General features: G+C 31.2%; 1 protein-coding gene across 1 annotated transcript; it reads left to right on the top strand.

Moving 5' to 3' along the window:
* Positions 1-9,740: 9,740 nt before the first annotated feature.
* Positions 9,741-16,858, top strand: LOC137808542 (uncharacterized). The gene is made up of 8 exons (XM_068609708.1): positions 9,741-10,201; positions 10,293-10,469; positions 10,550-10,673; positions 11,054-11,134; positions 11,560-11,901; positions 13,707-13,873; positions 13,956-14,782; positions 15,250-16,858. Exons 1-8 carry the CDS (start codon positions 9,849-9,851, stop codon positions 16,734-16,736), a joined length of 3,558 nt encoding a protein of 1,185 aa, XP_068465809.1. The 5' UTR covers positions 9,741-9,848; the 3' UTR covers positions 16,737-16,858.
* The last annotated feature ends 2,293 nt before the right edge of the window (positions 16,859-19,151 follow it).

Below are 19,151 nucleotides of genomic sequence, written 5' to 3'. Positions count from 1 at the left end.
CATTTTTTTGTTCGATCATGTTGTTCTCTTATGTTCATATCAGTTCTTATTCAACTTGGTTTTTTTTATAATTATGTCATGTATTTTTTACTTGAAATTAACATGATTACATCATCAATAATAATAAAAATAAATATTAATTTATGTTTATAGATTCAACTTTTATGTTGTTGTAGAGTTTAATTTTTGATTTTCTTCATTCTTAAATAAAATAATTTTTAAACTAAACATTTTAAATTTTTTATTTTTTTATTTTTTTATTTTTATTTTGTAAAAACTCATTTCTTTATTCATTAATTATATTTCTAACTATTTTAAACATTAAAAATATTTATTTTTTAATGTATTCAAAATTAAAATTATCATTTTTTTAATTTATTATTTTAATTATTTATTTTTGAAATAGTGTTAGATAGGGAAATAAAAAATAAGAGGGTGTTAGATACGAAAATAAAAACAAAAGGGTGCTAGATAGGGAAATACAAATAAAATGGTGCTAGATGGGAAAATAAAAGTGTAAATGGTGTTAGATAGAAAATTTACCCCTATTTAATATCTTAAACTAATCTTTATTAATTTTTTAAAGATTAATTTAAAATTAAATTATTAATAATTGAAATATTGATAACTAATTTAGAATTTAATGTTTAGGATGTATTTGAAACTGACAGGGACAGGAGGGTCCATTTCCACGCTTGGGATGCAAGATGACAGGTTACATTACTTGGTCACGTCTCTCACACACATATCACAAGCAAATCATGGCAAATTCACATAAATAGTGACGAAATATTAGAAATAGATAAATTATTTTTTTTATAAAAATGAGTATTTCGTAGTAAAAATGTTATACAGACGCCAATAAATATATGTAATTAACTAAATTAATTTTTTTAATAAATTCATATTTGAGTTGAGAATTTCAATTCAAATAAGATGTGAAAAAATAAGGACATTATTTTATTTAAATTAAAGTTGCTTGACAACTTGAATTTTTTTCCAATAAAAAATATAATAATAATTTTTTAAATAAAAATATGTATATAATAATAATAATTTAGAAATTGTTTAAATTTATTGAATAAGAATGTTGTGATTTTTTTTATTTTACAGAGATATATAGTATAAACAAATTTAATTTAATTTAATTTAATAAAATCATATATAGAATTGAAGAATTAAAATTAAATCGTTTTGACAAAAAAAAAATTACCTTAAATCAAGTTTTGATATATTAAAAATATATATGAAGTATTTTAAATAAGTTGGAAGAAAAATAGTTTGTAAAATAAATTTAAAATATTTAGTAACTTTTAAATATTGTGAAAGTTAAAAATAATTTTGTTGTTTTAAAAGAATTTAAATTATGTTCGTGAAATAGCTTTTGACAACCTCAGTTATATACAGTTAGATTAAATGATTGGTAGTGTGATTGTGATCACTTTCAAGCTCTTTAACTTTCCTGTCGTCGTTTGTTTCTCTTGTCATTTACAAATGTCGACATTTGTTGATCCAATTTACAACCTCCACATGATTAGAAAAACATATTAAGTTGAATTACATCTCGTTCGAAATGAAGATTATTGGTTTACTTATACCGGATCAAATTTCATACCTAGTCCCCACATGCGACATAAAGAGTCGAGACGACGAATTACAACTTGTTTGCTTAATGAAATGGATCAACCAATTTAGAACAAACCAAAAAAATGTTCATATGATTGCAATGAAGATCACAATAGAGAAAATTGTCCATTTAAACAGTAGAATAATTTTTTATAATGCTGTTTTAATAAAATATTTTAATATCATTCATCTTCTTTTAATGACTTGTATTTAATAATTTAATTTATTTTTTAATACACTTATTTTAACATAAATACATGTATACTATTACTTTTTATATATTACATAATCTATACTTTCATAACATTTATATTATATAATCTAAAAATTAATACATTTATCATACAACTTATTTTTAACCCAATTTATTTTAAATACTTCATATACATTTTTAATATATCAAAACTTGATTTAGGGTAAGTTTATTTGTTTTTTTGAAAAAAAAGATTGTTTTAATTATTCAAATTTATATATGATTTTGTTAAATAAAACAAAATTAAATTTTAATATTATTTATAAAATAAAAAATTTCAAAACATTTTTATTCAGTTCATGTAATTTTAAATAATTTCTAAATTATTACTATAAACATATTTTTATTTTTAAAAAAATATTAGTTATCATTCTTAAAAAAAACAATCAACTGAAGTTGTCAAGACAATTTCAGTTTAAATAAAATACACTACAATTGTCAACCCAATATATAACAATTTCTTTACATTTTATTTAAACTAAAATAGTCAATTCGGTTGACGATTTTAGTTAAAAATAAATAAAAAAATTAAGTGACACATTAATAAGTTTAATTAATTTAATACATCTCATTGACAAGTTCATACCATTTTGATTACAAAATGTCCAACATATTTTTATTTTTTAAAAAATATTAGTTATCATTCTTAAAAAAAAACAATCAACTGAAGTTGTCAAGACAATTTCAGTTTAAATAAAATACACTACAATTGTCAACCCAATATATAACAATTTCTTTACATTTTATTTAAACTAAAATAGTTAATTCGGTTGACGATTTTAGTTAAAAATAAATAAAAAAATTAAGTGACACATTAATAAGTTTAATTAATTTAATACATCTCATTGACAAGTTCATACCATTTTGATTACAAAATGTCCATTTTTGTAAAATTTCCTGCATTTGCCTTTTTATGTAATTACCTTATCAAATTGCACCATTTTTGCCAATTTCCCCAATTTTTTTAATTAAAAATAATAATAATAAAGAAACAAGAAAGAAATAATATATTTATTCTTTAATCATGATTTAAATTATCTCATCCTATCCATTTTAGACAGTAGATGAGACAAGTATACATTCTATAAATTATGAGGGGGAAGAAAAAGAGAAAATAACACAAGAATTATATAATAGAGTAAGAAAGGAAAAAAAAATGAGATTTTGCAACTCTCTTAAGCTGAGTTGCAACAAAGAAAAAGAAGAAAGAAAAAAATAGGAGGAAAAGAGGGAAGCAAAAAAAGTCTCTTTATTATAATGTCAAAGTTAAATTAAGGGGTTGTTAAAGGTAATTTTGAAATTAAATTAAGGGGTGATTGGTAATTTTGAAAATGCTAAACCATTAGTAGACTTGTTCTAGTTAAACCAAGGGACGCTTTTGCAACTACCAAACCATAGATTTCTTAAATCCTTCAGATTAATATTGAAACTCCCAAATTATTATTAGACTAGTTAAATCTATGGGTACTTTTGAAATTGTCAAACCATAAACTTGTTAAATTAAGGGGCGTTTCAGAATAATCTTAAACGTGTCAAATTATTAATAGACTTATTAAATCTAGGAACACTTTTGAAACTGGTAAATCATAAACTAAACTTATTAAATGAATGAGCTCTTCATATTAATTTTGATACTGCCAAATTATTAGTAGACTGATTAAATTTATGGGCGCTTTTGAAACTACCAAACCATAGACTTGTTAAATCAAGGGGCGCTTCAGATTAATCTTGAACGTGTCAAATTATTAGTAGACTTATTAAATTTAGGGACAATTTTGAAACTGGCAAATCATAAGCTTATTAAATCAATGGGTGCTTCGTGGTACTGCCAAATTATTAGTAGACTGGTTAAATTTAGGGGCGCTTTTGAAACTAGCAAACCATAGACTTGTTAAATCAAGGGGCGCTTCAGGGTAATCTTGAACGTGTCAAATTATTAATAGACTTGTTAAATCTAGGGACGCTTTTGAAACTGGCAAATCATAAACTTATTAAATCAATGAGTGTTTCGTGATTCTGCAAAATTATTAGTAGACTAAATAAATTTATCGGCGCTTTTGAAACTTCCAAACCATAGATTTGTTAAATCAAGGAGCGTTTCAGAGTAATCTTGAACGTGTCAAATTATTAGTAGACTTGTTAAATCCAGTGACGCTTTTGTAACTAGCAAATCATAATAAACTTATTAAATCAACGGGTGTTTCATATTAATTTTGATATTGCCAATTTATTAGTAAACTAGTTAAATTCGGGGCGCTTTTGAAAGTACAACCATGAACTAGTTAAATCAAGAATGCTTCATCACAATGATTTTGAAACTGTCAATTTGAACTCTTTATTATTTCTAATTTGAACCCATCAGAATCAAACAATTGGCATTTTAAAAACACTTAATGCTAGAAAAAAAATTATATTTGAATTTATATTGTTTTCAACTTAATAACATTGTGACAAAAGAATATTTTTTTAATTAATTTATATTTTTTTAATTAAAATTAAAATGTGACTTGTTATATAATTATTTAATTATACAATTATGTTATAGTCTATGTTTTCTTTATACATTGAATACTATATTTTCATTTTATTTTACTTTTGAGTTACAAACATAAAATTATATTTTTTTTTGCAATTTGAATATATTTTTAAATGGTAAATTATAGTCTTGTTAGAAATTAATACTATAAAAAAGATAAACTAAAATTTTTACTTAAGAAAAACTAAAATATTAAAGATAATATTTTTCACAGTAATCGTATTGAAATTAAAAATATAAAATAACACTAAATAGCATAATAATGGAATATTATTTTAAAAATATATAATATATTATAATATAATTAATTTTTAATTGTTACATGTTTTATTTTTTATATTCATAAATTAGTTTATATTACATGAATTTATTTGATTTTTATATTTAAGTAAATCTTTATATTTAATTTTTTAATAGGAAATTAAGAAGAATATACATAATGAAGTTATCGAACAAGAAGATGATCCAAAAATCTTCGTGGCGATATATTTCAAAGTTAAGAAAATTTTCATGTAGTGCAAATAATATGATCAAATATTGTTTGTGTGATATTTTATTCAGTATGGATTTTACACTCGAGTAAGAGCTCATTTATTAAAAATTAAAGGGGAGGAGTTAAAATTTGTCCAAACATGACCTATCAAACAAATTTCCCCAAATTCATTTTAATTAAAAAATAAAAAAAAGAAACAAGAAATAAATAACATATTCACTATTTAATCATGATTTAAATGATGTTATCATGAGTTTTTGGGAAAAAATGAGACACGTATACACCCTATAAATTACGAGAGAGAAGAAAAAGAGAAAAATGACACAAAAGTTACATAATAAAGAAAGAAAAAGAAAAAAAGATGAGATTTTTGAGTTGCAACAAACAAACAACAAAGAAAAAGAAGAGAAGAAAGAAGAAAAAGATGGGGAAACAACAAGGTCTCTTTAATATAATGTCAGAGTTAAATTAATGGGTTATTAATGGTAATTTTTGAAATTAAATTAATGGGTGATTGATAATTTAGAAATTGCTAAACAATTAGTAGACTTGTTCTTATTAAACCTATGAGCGTGTTTTAAACTAACAAACCATAAACTTGTTAAATCATTCACATTAATATTGAAACTGCCAAATCATTAGTAGACTTCTTAAATCTATGGGCGATTTTGAAACTGTCAAACCATATATTTGTTAAATCAAGAGACTTCTGAGTAATTCTGAAAGTGTCAAATTATTAGTAGACTTGTTAAATCTAGGAACACTTTTGAAACCGGCAAATCATAAACTTATTAAATCAAAGAGTACTTCATATTAAGTTTGATACTATCAGATTATTAGTAGATTGGTTAAATTTATGGGCACTTTTGAAACTATCAAACCATAGACTTATTAAATCAAGTTTTGCTTCACCAAGATGATTTTGAAACTGCCAATTTGAAGTCTTTATTAATTCTAATCTGAACTCATCAGTATCAAACAATTGACATTTTGAAAACATTGAAGGTTAGAAATTATATTTTTATTTGAATTTATATTGTTTTCAACTTAGTTACATTGTGACAAAATATTTTTTTTAATTAATTTATATTTTTTAAATTAAAATTAAAATGTGACTTTATGTAATTATATAATTATGTTATAGTCTATGTTTTCTTTATTCAGTGAATACTATATTTTCATTTTATTTTACTTTTGAATTACAAATATAAAATTATATTTTTTTACAATTTGAATGTATTTTTAAATGGTAAATTAAAGTCTTATTAGAAATTAATATTATAAAAAGATAAACTAAACTTTTTTCTTAAGAACAAAATTAAATATTAAAGACAATATTTTCACAATAATCGTATTGAAATTAAAATATAAAGTAATCTTAAATAGCATAATAAGTAATTATTATTTTTAATTTGTTACTGTTTTTTTATATTTTTTATATTCATAAATTAGTTTCTATTAGATGAATTAATTTTATTTTATATTTTATATTTAAGTAAATCTTTTATATTTGTTTTTTTAATATAAAATTAAGATGAATATACTTAATAAGGCTACCAGACAAGAAGATGAAACAAAATCTAATTGACGATATATTTCAAAGTTAAGAAAAACTCCTGGTGGTAAAAATAACATGATCGAACATAGTCCGTGTGATTATTCATTCAATGGATCTTACAGTAAAAACTCATTTATTAAAAATTATGGGGGAGGAGTTAGAATTTGTCCAAACATGACCCTATCAAGACTTGTTGAGTTTGAAAAATTAGCCAATGAAAAAACATTGAAAATATAAAATTTAAAGAAAAAAAGTCCCTCTACCACCTGTATCAGATAAAAGAAATCAGACAAACAATGGTGTTAGCACAAAACTCAAAGGTTATTTACAACCTTTCACTGATACTTCAGTGGACTTTTGAAAATATTTTACATACATAATTTTCATTTATTAGAGTGATATATGTGAGTGTTTTTCAAGTTATTTGAATAGTGCAATAAGAATATTTTCAATAACTCATTCATCACTTTTCTTTCTCAAGGGTCTTTTAAGGCTATATGTTAGAATTATGTAACCACTTGAGAATATTTAGTGGCAACTTTGGTATTATCTTTTCATTCTATTAGTTTATGAATTCTCGGGTTTATTTCGTTTGTATCCTCTTGAGTTTCCAAAGTTTGAATTGTTGTCCTTTTAAATGAATTTCAAGAGTTGTGTTGTATCCTCTTAGTGTGACCCAAGTGTTGAACTATATATTTTTGAGTACATCTAGGAGTTGATTTGTTACCTTCTTATACTGTATGTAATTTAAATGTGTAGGTGCTCGGAAAAACTCATAAAAAATGGTAGAATTTAATTATTCTAAGGTTGAACAATTAAAATTGTGCGTAGGATTAATTTGATCTATCAATATAAATCTTTGTGTAATCTTTCTTTACCTTTCTTAGTCTTTACACGTTATACTTGTTATTTATAAATATATTGGGTCATCTTTGTCAATTTTGATTCCAGATTTAATTGCATTATATTTTAATAAGGTTTGTTTTAAAAAATATAAGAAGAAGAATTTTTTTCAATTTGTTTTGCAAAACCAATTCACCTTCTTGATTTAAGAGTAACTCTTTTCCAATACTTATGACAATAACTTTGCATGAACTTATGAGATTCACCTATCTATCTGTTTACTAAGAATGTCTCCCTTTGATATTCTACCAATTGCTTGGTCAGTTAACCAAATTGTGTCTTCAAATTTTTATAAAGACTTTCTTATGTTTGAAAAACTAGAATATGCATAAATTGAGTTAGAGTGTCTTCAAGTTTTGTTTAATACTGATAAAAACTTGACTTATGAGATGATAACATATATTTAAAATATCTTTATCTTTTTAAGTTTGGAACTTATAATCTATTAAGAATCTCTAAGAGGAAGCCACCAATGGTCTTCGACATTGTTATAATTCATTATAATAATGAAAAATCTGTTATAAAGTTACTCTAATCTTTTAATCTATATATTTATGCAAACCATTTTGATAAGTGTTAGATGATTAAAATATAAAGGTATTTGAGAACTCATTTTTTTTTCGAGACTTTTATTCTCGTTATTTTCCAATACATATATTTTGATGATAGTAAATTATATTCAAAAGTAAAATATGTGTTATATGGTATTAAAATATGTTTTTATTTAGAGGTAATAAACTTATATTTGTTTGACTTTTAGTTTGATAGTTTTTGGTTTTATGTATAACTTGTTTAGCTTTGTACCGTCCCGTACCCGGGCGTTGACGAAGTCAAGGTCAAAGTCAACGTACAGCGTCGCCCAGGTAAGGCGTCGCCTAGCAGGGCATCGTCGAGATAGGGCGCCGCCCAACTGGGTGTCGCCAAGATGGAGTGGCACGAGGGCAAGGTGACCACAGCGCTGCTCCCCGATACCCATGGGTAGGAAAAACCATGGAGGGGGCGACGCCGTGGGAAGGCCCCAAACCCTGGATGACCATGGAACAAGTAATAAAGAGGAGAGAAAGGTGGCTTCAAGGCCATAGTAACAACACCAGTGTAGGGCAGCCTGACTCGTGAAGTACCCCTGCCGCCCCAGGGACGCCTTTGGGACAGATACGACTCAAGAGGATGGTCACGCCCAGGGTAGCCGGGTGCAGGGTACAAGAGGAAGGCAGATACGCTCTCAAAGTGAGTGACTAGATGATTGGGGACATGAGTTGGCACCCAAAAAGTCACCCCTAGCGCAGTAGCACTCCCACGTAGGAGGACTCACACGTAGAAACGCCCCCAGATGGGGTCATGACGTCGTGAGGCCCTCCACGTGTACGACAGCCATGTCAGAATAAAAACACCCTTTAGTCAGTCAGGTGCCAGGTAATTAAAATCATTCAATACAGTTTCCGTTTTGAGCGTTCAGGTACTATAATGGCTCCCAAGCGTTTCAACGTCTTAAATGCGCTACGTTTCTAATTATGCACGCTGATTGAGTGCGTTACATTTGTGATTAAAGGCGCTTTAAGGCGCTTTAAATGCTTGGGTAGTTTAAATAGCGCTGAGAATGTTGGGAACGAGGTTCGAACTTTTGGCAAATTTACCAGAACTCTCTAGTTGCTTGCTCGTGCCTTGAGGTTACGTACAAGGGACTGGGGAAAGATCTTTGCCTGAGGGAGAAAACACACACACAACCCAATATACAGTTCTTTTACCACACCTTCAGAGTGCCACACGCGGTGCTCAGAGACGGAGGTGCACAATTTTGGTGTTTCTTGCTGGCTGACTTGAGCGTCGGAGTGCAAACGGTCGCTAGGGCGCCTCTTTGTCCTCTTTTTTGCAAGAATCCACAGGTAACCAGTGGGAAGGAGTCCCTAGCTGACGGTTGAGGTCGCGCACGAAGACGTCCCAGTCAACCGGACGGAACAAGCTTCTTAAAAACAATAGAGGAATATATATTAATTTATAAAATATAGAAAATCTATGTCTATTTTAAAATGGAAATATATCATTGAAGCACTCTTTCTTTTAGGGGTATTTCTAATGGTTTAACAATCAAATGAAAAAAAAAAAAGTTGTGTTAAAAAATGGACTTTAAGTCTAACTCAACCTCATAAAATCGGCTAAATGAAGTGAGTTTTGCACTCACTTATATATTAACTCTAATATCTAGTCGAGGTGGGATTTTCAACAAGTTGCAAAATGATTTTGTTTAATAATGGTTAAGAAGGTATTACAAAAATTAAAAATAAAAATCTATTTCTAAATAAAATTTCATGTGTAAAAAAATAAAAATTAAATTTATTTAATTTTTTTTTAGCCTTTTTGAGAAATCCTTGTTCCCTTGTTGGTCTTGGGTGATTTGATAACAGCATCAAGAGCAGTGAAACTCGCAAATTCGGAAGTAAACAGTAACAGACGCAGCAGCTCTTGAAGTGGATCCGATCCGATGGAAGAGTACCCGGAAGAGTTGCGCACTCCGCCGGTGACGCTGGCGTCGTTGGTGGGGTGCCCGGAGCTCCACACTCTCATCTCCACCCACTTCTTGACGGCGCAGCCTCCCATCAACACCCTCGCCCTCCCCGACGTCTCCAAAATCATCCATCTCTTCAACAACAAAACGGACCCGGATCCGACTGCCACGTCACCCTCGCCCATCGTTCCCGGCATCTTCAAACGCGATTGGCTCCTCAAACACCGCACCAAATTCCCCTCTCTCCTCGGCGCTCTCTTCCCCTCCCACCACCTCACCGGTGACCCCGCTCAGTGGCTCCAACTCTGCTCCGATCTCGATTCCATCAAGTACTCTCTCTTCTCTCTCTCTCCCTCTCTCACATCCACTTTCTTTATTCGTTCATAAATAATCGCTTTATCTTCTGTTGTTCCCTTTCAGGGCTGTGATTCGAGGGAGGAACATCAAGTTCGCGGTGGTTGTCGTGGTGGACAACAATGCGGCTGAGATCAGCGAAGATAGAATGATTGCCTTGCGGAAGCGAGCGGAGGTAGATGCTAAATATGTCATCGTTTTGGACCCTAACGACACTGCCAATCTCAAAGTCTCTCTTCAAAGGCACGTGGAATGCACTGGCTTAACATTTTTCGGGGAATTGTGTCGATTTTCTCTTTTGACGCTGTCGTTTTTGGGTGCAGGCTGGCGAGTACGTTTACCGAATTGGCCCTCGCGTATTATAGAGAAGAAGGGAGAAGGATTAAGCAGCGGATAGAGAAGAAGAATGTTAACTCGGTTGAGTTGATTGTTCGCTACTGCTTCAAAGTAAGAATAATTTTTTTTTCCTGTTCTCGTTTTTTTTTCGGCTTTTGAAGTAACCAAGGTTTTAAACAATGGTCTGCTACCGCCTGGTCAATGTCTTGGGGTTTGTGTGATTGCATCACAATATAACCGCAATTGTGCCCACATTTGTCTGCAATATGGAAGATTGGGATGAAATTGTGACTGTAATATCAATTTGAACCTTGAATATAACGGCTTTTATGAAAAAGAGAAGGTAGAAATGGAAGCTAGAATTGCATTATTTTTTCTTTTCTTTGACTTTCTTGTGCCATTTACTGTATGGGAACTGTGTAAGTTTGTATAGTGTGTTTCTATCAAAATAAAAATTGTGCATTATTTATCTAGATGCCATGAATTGCTAGGTTGCTGTATATGCAGAATTCCGGAGTGACTGGACAGAAGCATTGAAATTTTATGAGGAGGCCTATCATACTCTGCGAGAGGTGCGTAGAGTTGTTTTAATGTGTTTTCTTTATTTAATTTTGTTTCACCATTTATGGATCATGATATATATCCTAGATTGAAAATACTATTATTAGCGCTGTACGCCTTCCTTACGTCTATTGGTTGAACTAATAAAAGAAAGCTTATCACTGTCCCTAATATTTTGCTCTCATAAATCAGAGCCTTGTTAGTAGCAATGTTTAACATCCTGCAAGTTCTTTGGTGTTAACTAACTTTATAGTTGTACACATGACAGCTTCAATTCAATTCTGTTTATTTTTTCTTTAATTTGTCTTGGACTCAAAATCTTATATTTGGATAAAGTTGCATGTGTTCTATCTTTTACATGTTTGTGTGCTTAGTAGATATATATTCACAAAGCAAAGTTTTATAACATGTGTTTTCTGTTTGTATTGTACTACAGATTGTTGGGGTGACAACAAGGTTGCCAGCAGTACAACGCTTAGTTGAGATAAAAACTATATCTGAACACTTACATTTCAAAATATCAACCTTGTTACTGCACAGTGGGAAGGTTGCAGAAGCAGTGAGTTGGTTTCGCCAGCACAAGAATGCATATAAAAGGCTTGTTGGTGCACCAGAGGGAGTATTTCTTCACTGGGAGTGGATGAGTAGGCAGTTTTTGGTATTTGGTGAATTGTTGGAGACAAGTTCAAAAATAACTCAAGGCTCTTCACCTATTGGCCTAAGCACTTCATCCAAACCTATGTCTGAGTGGGAATATTATCCTGCCTATTACTACCAAGTGAGCACCTCTCTTTAACTATCTTGTATGTTGACAAAGGGAAATGACTTTACCACTTTTGTTTGCTGTATACCCTTTAAAGGAGGCATTCTTCTATCATAGTTCTAATCAATGTAAGACATTAACATGCCTCTCAGGCCCAAGATCGACTTCTAGAACATGAAATTTGTAGGAATGAACATGAAAATTGTAGGAATGAACATTTGCAGGTACCCCAACATTAAGACTGGATAAACTTTGGCATCATACTAGAAATAGACTAGGCCCAACTCATCTCCAAAAGCTAGGAATGTTCAAATCACATTTGAAGATTTTTGGTCTTATTCTTAGTTTGCAACATCTTTAAATTTATTCTATGGACTTCCTCGCTCTTGTAATTGAAATATCTCTACATCGCAAAAGTTTGTAGATCTTCTCAGTACCTGCTACATCCTACTTTCTCTTGATTCATCCCCTCACCACTACAACAGTCTGACCTTTGCTGCATTTATTTGTCATTTATATCTACTCTAGAGCACCGATACTTTTTCCTCAATGTTTTGTAGCTTTTAATTATGATACCTGACTTTTTTACTTGGCAGCGGCTGCCTCCTAGGAAAGAAACTGTCAAGCCATGTGTTGAAAACATTTATCTAATTACCTTGTTTAGTCATACTGGTTTGATTTTTTATTCTCATATGATAATAAGTGCTAGCTTTGCCACAATGGTAGGTTTCTAGCTTGTGACTTGGAGGTCACGGATTCAAACAACTTCTCTGTTTGGGTTCAAATGTAGGAAATAGCTCCTCTGTTGTGGTAAGATTTATATGTATACCCTCCCCAGACCCCTTTCAGTGTGACCCTCATGCCCTTGTCAGTCTTTTTAATTGTGGTGTTATATTGTTTAAGGATTAACAACTAAAATGACTATCCAAACAATCAGTTTCCATGAATGCTTAATCTCATTTAGTTTTGATCATTGATGCTTCTGGGATTATATTGTCTGAGAGTCAATCTTAGCTTCAGCTTCTTTCGTTCTGCATGCCTAGTGCCTACCTTGAGTCTACTTTGATTCGCATGAATTTGAACTTTTAGCTACTCTCTGATTCAAAAGATATTCCAGGTGGTTTTGGTGAATCAAATATGTCATAATTTTATGACTTGACTTGCTTTTTGATATGTTTCTCAGTGTGATTTAGGTCTCTATTAATGCTTCCATTCGATATATTTAATTAATTTATGCTTGCTTCAAGGCTTAATGCTAGTGAAACATTATGGGTTTGTTTGGTGCAAAATATGGGAAGGGCAAGGAAATGTGTTCATGAAAGAAAATATTGGGAAGGGAAACGATGGATCATATCATAACTAATACTCCAAAATATTCAATAGTTATGTGTTGTTCCCCTCCAATTTTGGGGATGCTGGAGGAGAAACTGTGCTACTGTTAAATTCTTTTTGATACTTCTAAATTTCATTGTCAATATAGAACTTGAATACATGTTTATTAAAAAGGATAAACTAATTAAATGTATTATAATTAATATTTTTTTGAGCTGTACCTTTTCTATTGCTATTTTTTTTCTTTCCCTCCCTGGTCCACAATTTTCACCATTTTTCTTTTCTTAATTTATATTGGGAATTGTTATTGCATTTGGCTCTATTCACACTTATCAACCTTGAAATCAGTAGTTTGGTGCCCTTCATAACTTGTTTATGTATAATGATTTATCTTAATGTATTTGTGCATGGAAAGTTGCTATGTCAATTGGTTCATATGATTCTTTTATAAACTTCCCTGGGTAATTGTATTCATCTCTGTGAAACAGTTAGCAGCTCACTACTTGAGCGAGAAGAGATCAGCACTGGAGCTTACAATCTCAATGTCAGAAACTAGCAATGAGAACGATAGTGTTGTTGAGTCTGTTGTTCCTTCAGTGTATATGGGTCAATTTGCCCGATTGCTTGAAGAAGGAGATAATGTTGATATGCTACCGTAAGTCTTAATTGAGTGGTAAATGATTTCATATTTTGATATCTATCATGTTGTAAATTATTTTTTCATTTGGATTTTGCAGTCTCAGTGATGAAGAATACATCTGCTATGCTGTCTCTGAAGGAAAAAGGTTCCGAGATTCACTTGAAATTATAGCTCTTCTTAAAAAAGCATATGAATCCTACAGTAGTGTTAAAATTCTGAGGATGAGCTCTTTCTGTGGGTTCCAGATGGCCAGAGAATATTTTGCTGAAGGTGACATCAGTAATGCAAAACAAGTTTTTGATACTATAGCAAGCCTATACAGAAAAGAGGGATGGGTAACTTTATTATGGGATGTCTTGGGTTACTTGCGAGAATGCTCTAGGAAAAATGGTGCTATTAAAGATTTTGTGGAGTATTCCCTTGAAATGGCTGCTTTGCCAGTATCATCTGATACTGGTGTCCAGCGAGACACTGGTCCAGCTGGTCCTGCAAATCTACTGCAAAGAGAAATTGTACACAATGAGGTTTTTGAGCTTGTCAGTGGAGCTTCAGGATTGGCAACAAATGAACACCAAAGTAATCTCAAGATCTCAAGAGATGAATCACTTCAGCTTGAGGTTGATCTTGTCAGTCCTCTTAGGTTGGTGATGCTGGCATCAGTTGCTTTCCATGAACAGACAATCAAGCCTGGGACATCAACCTTGATTACAGTATCACTTCTTTCGCACTTACCCCTTACTGTTGAGATTGATGGATTAGAAATCCAATTCAACCAATCAAATTGCAATTTCTTCATTACAAATGGCCAAAAGTCTCGGTCAGTAGAAGTTAGTGATGGTATTCAACATCGTCGAACAGAGACAGCAACGTCTCTTTCACTAGAATCAAACAAATGGTTAAGGTTGACCTATGATATCCAAACTGGTAAGTCAGATACTCTTGATGAAGTTTATTTTCCTATTTAGCTGTCAAGTTCAGTGCACCTTCAATTGTTTCTATAAGCAAATTACCTAGGCTGGTACATTTCAAATGTTCTTTATTAGCTGATACCCCCTGCCTTGGTATCTTGTGATCCATAATTTCTGTTGTTTATGATGCTATCTTTGGCTAACACTGGGATGATTTTTCATTTATATATCTTGTAAAAGCTGCTGTATGTCTTTCAAAATTGGTATGGATTTATCAAGGGGGTCTTTCAATAAGATCTGTCATTACAAATTTACATTATCCTTGGTTCTACAGTAGTTAGTAGAGTAGTAGTATGTATAGTGCTGGTCTATGCCTCACTTATTCCCACCTTGGCACATACATATCTTTTACCATTAGAAGTATTGCTTTCACCTTAGCCATTTTATGTTTAATGTGATTTGGGTTCATTATATGATTTCCAGATCAAAGTGGAAAACTTGAATGCCTATCTGTTATTGCAAAAATTGGATCACACTTGTCAATCTGCTGTAGAGCTGAAAGCCCGGCTTCTCTGGATAGTTTACCTCTTTGGACATTGGAGGATTGTGTACAAACTGTTCCAATAAAGGATCCGATTCTTGTGTTATCTGGTCTGAAGTCCACCCAAGTTGAAGAACAAGACCCACAGGTAGATCTGCATCTCGGTGTCTCAAGTCCTGCATTGGTGGGAGAAGTTTTCTTGGTACCCGTAACATTGGTTTCTAAAGGACATGATGTCTACTCAGGTGAATTGAAGATCAACCTTGTGGATGTGAAGGGGGGTGGATTGTTTAGTCCAAGGGACAATGAGCCATATGCTTTGGATAGTCATCATGTTCAGCTGATTGGTATATCTGGACCAGAAGGAGAAGATGATTCTCATTTAGACTCTGACAAAATAAAGAAAATACAGCAATCATTTGGATTAATTTCCGTTCCCATCATTAAAAATGGAGATTCGTGGTCATGCAAATTAGAAATCAAGTGGCACCGACCTAAACCAATCATGCTATATGTATCGTTGGGTTATTCTCCTTACAGTAATGAATTAAATATACAGACAGTCCATGTTCACAAGAATTTGCAAATTGAAGGGCACAATGCTATTGTTCTTAACCATCATTATTTGATGCCATTCAGACGAGACCCATTGCTACTCTCTAAGAACAAGCAAGCGTCAGAGTCTAATCATTCAGAATCACTGCCTTTGAATCAAAAGAATGTGCTCATTGTTAGTGCAAAAAACTGCACTGAGTTGCCGTTAAGGTTAAAGTCCATGTGCATAGAAGTAGAGGATGATGCTGAAAGGACGTGTTCTATACAACATGGAAGCGAGGAGCTTGCAAATCCACCACTTCTCGTTCCTGGGGAAGTGTTCAAGAAGGTTTTCTCAGTCAGTTCCAATATGAACATTTCTAAGCTCAGTCTCGGAACTCTGTGCCTGAAATGGAGGAGAGACCTTGGGATTGAAGAGCAGTGTGCTTCTACTTCAACATTATCTTGGGTTTTGACTAAAAAAAAGCTGCCAGATGTGAACGTGGAGTTACCTCCATTGATTGTTAGTTTTGAATGCCCCCCTTATGCCGTCGTGGGAGATCCCTTCACGTATTATATTAGAATTTCGAACCAGACACAATTACTGCAAGAAATCAAATACTCTCTTGGGGACGCACAGAGTTTTGTATTATCCGGATATCACAATGACACTGTATATGTTCTTCCAAAATCTGAGCACATTCTCAGTTACAAACTTGTCCCACTTGTCTCAGGCATTCAACAGTTACCTAAATTTTCTATGACTTCAGTGAGATACTCAGCAGCATACCAGCCTTCAAATTCTTCAAATTCTGTTTTTATTTTCCCATCCAAGCCTATTTTCAAGGCTGCAATCTCAACTAACTCTCGGTTGGAGTCAGTTGTTAACGAATAGATCTTGTAAACCGTCAATTATTATTCAATTTTCCCCCTTTATTGTAAGCTGTTCCCCGAGTTTGGGGGTGGGGTGAACTGCATATTTTACATGGAAAAGCTGTCTACATTGGTCTGTTTTAATTCCCTTTTACTGGGTTAGGATAGCACATTTTATTCATTTGCTAAACACTACAGCGATATACTTTTGATTGTATAATATTTTAATCGATTTTGATTAAATATTTTGGTGTTGGCTTTTTTGTAAAGCACTGCAAATATTTACCCTAAATTTGGTGGTTTTGCCGGTCTCCATGTATAATGAAGAAGTATGGAACATGTTCTCGTATATTTAACAGTTACACTATGGATATTTTAAGGCAGAATATTGACACCTGATTTTTGTGTGTTTTCTTTCCACCCTGTGACGCAGTAACCATCACAAAAGATATTTCATAATCACCACTGCATATATCCATTTTTAGGATTTGTTGTCTTTTCTATTCGTGTTTTTAGTATGTTTCGATTTGACCACATGAAAGATTACTTGTGTTGTGATGCTTCACCGGACGTAGATAGTTCATCAGACCATTTACTAGATTCACTTTTTTTAATTATCAAACTTTTTGGAACCTACTTTATGAATGACTTACATATAATTTCCAAGAGATCCTTTTCTATTTTGTGTTTCTAAGAAGAAAACAAAAGCAATTGAGCACCATGTCAATTCTCACTTGGAACAAAGCAAAAATTGTCATTCTCATTTTTACAACTTAGATAAAGATAGTATATGCATACTTGTCCATTTTTATAAAATCTTCTTGTTGAAAGAAAACTTTTCAACCAAACTGATCAGAGTGTGCCAAACTCAAATTAGTTATTGAAATCAGATTTGATGTTGAAAAGCAATCTGTTACAGTGGATTTTTGGTGTTTTGTCAAATAGAGAATCATATGAGTTTTAGTAGAATTTAAAAAGTATTGTTCTTTATATAAAGGTGATGCACCAATCTTATCTTAAACTATAGTGTTATGTTTTAGCCCTATATGTCACGTCTTAAGCTTAGTTTTGATAATTTATCTGCCATATTCTACTTTTTGGAACCTACTTTATGGATGACTTACATATAACCATGAATTGTAATTTTCAAGAGACCCTCTTCTATTTTGTGTTATCAACCTTTTGGAACCATGAATTGCAAACAGGTAGTAAACTACGTACTGTGCAAGTTAATTCATGATTCAAAGTGAAGAAAATAGTGTGTATTGCAATCACACGCATGTTTTGAAAGTGAATATAATCTAAAATTTGCAAATTTTTATAATAATAGGAAACCACTTGAAGTTCAAAGCAACCTGAACCACCTTTAGAGAAAGAGTTTCTCTCGCATACAACAAAGTCTCCTTCAAATGATCACACGTTTTTGAAAACACACACTAACAACAATACTTGTTCTATTATCAATTTGAACATCAATGTTCTCAAGATCAAGTATCAATTTATTAAATTCGTCTAATTGTTCACTAATAACCTTGTTGCTACTCATCTTGAGTATAATGTCTGCTTTAGGTATAAATAGTTAATCATGAACTCGATCATATACAAGTATTCAAGGCTCGTCCATAACCCCGTTGTAGTCTTCTCCTTCAAAACTTGTCTTAGGACCATGTCACCAATAGTCAAAACAATTAAACTATGAGTTTTTTCAATCCTATCATTTCTTGTAATGGATTTGTTATATTTTAAAGTGTGTCTCTTAATAGATTTATTATATTTTAGATTTATCATAATTAAAGTGTGTCTCTTAACAAAATATTATATTGTGATTTGTTTGAAAATATCTATTGAGAAATAAAATCAAAATTATAATGAAGGACACTAAAGATGATATATTGAAAGAGATAAAAGTTCAAGTAGATTATGGTATTAAATACGCAAGAAGATATATTTGGAGATGTGTTCTAAAATCCAATTTAGATTAGTGAGTCTAATAAAAATCATCAACCTAATATATAATTAAAAAATATTTGAATATTATATCATCCAATTTAATTATTGATTCGTTAGTTTCGTAGGTGACTTATTAATCTAATATTTCGATTGAGTTGATGACATATTTAAGATCATATTAAGTTGACTCTTATTTTTGTTATTTTGTAATAAACCAGTGCTGTCTGAGTACAACAAATAAGTTAAGTGTTATTAATAAATAGTATTTTAGCTTTACATCATAAAAAAACTAGTATTCAGTTTGTACACATTAACACTTGATAATACTTTTTAATATAATTTTAATTTAATTCGTATTAAATAATTTAAAAGCATTTATAAATCATATTATTATTAAAATTCATAGGAAATAAAATATTATCAAATATATAAATTATACTTTAGATTTACAATAAAAAAATTAAATTATAATATGCTATTATTTTTA

This window comes from Phaseolus vulgaris, chromosome 3 (assembly GCF_000499845.2).
Source record: "Phaseolus vulgaris cultivar G19833 chromosome 3, P. vulgaris v2.0, whole genome shotgun sequence".
Classification (NCBI taxonomy): domain Eukaryota; kingdom Viridiplantae; phylum Streptophyta; class Magnoliopsida; order Fabales; family Fabaceae; genus Phaseolus; species Phaseolus vulgaris.
The sequence above is the reverse complement of the archived record's forward strand: the minus strand, read 5'-3'. Positions and strand labels throughout refer to the sequence as shown.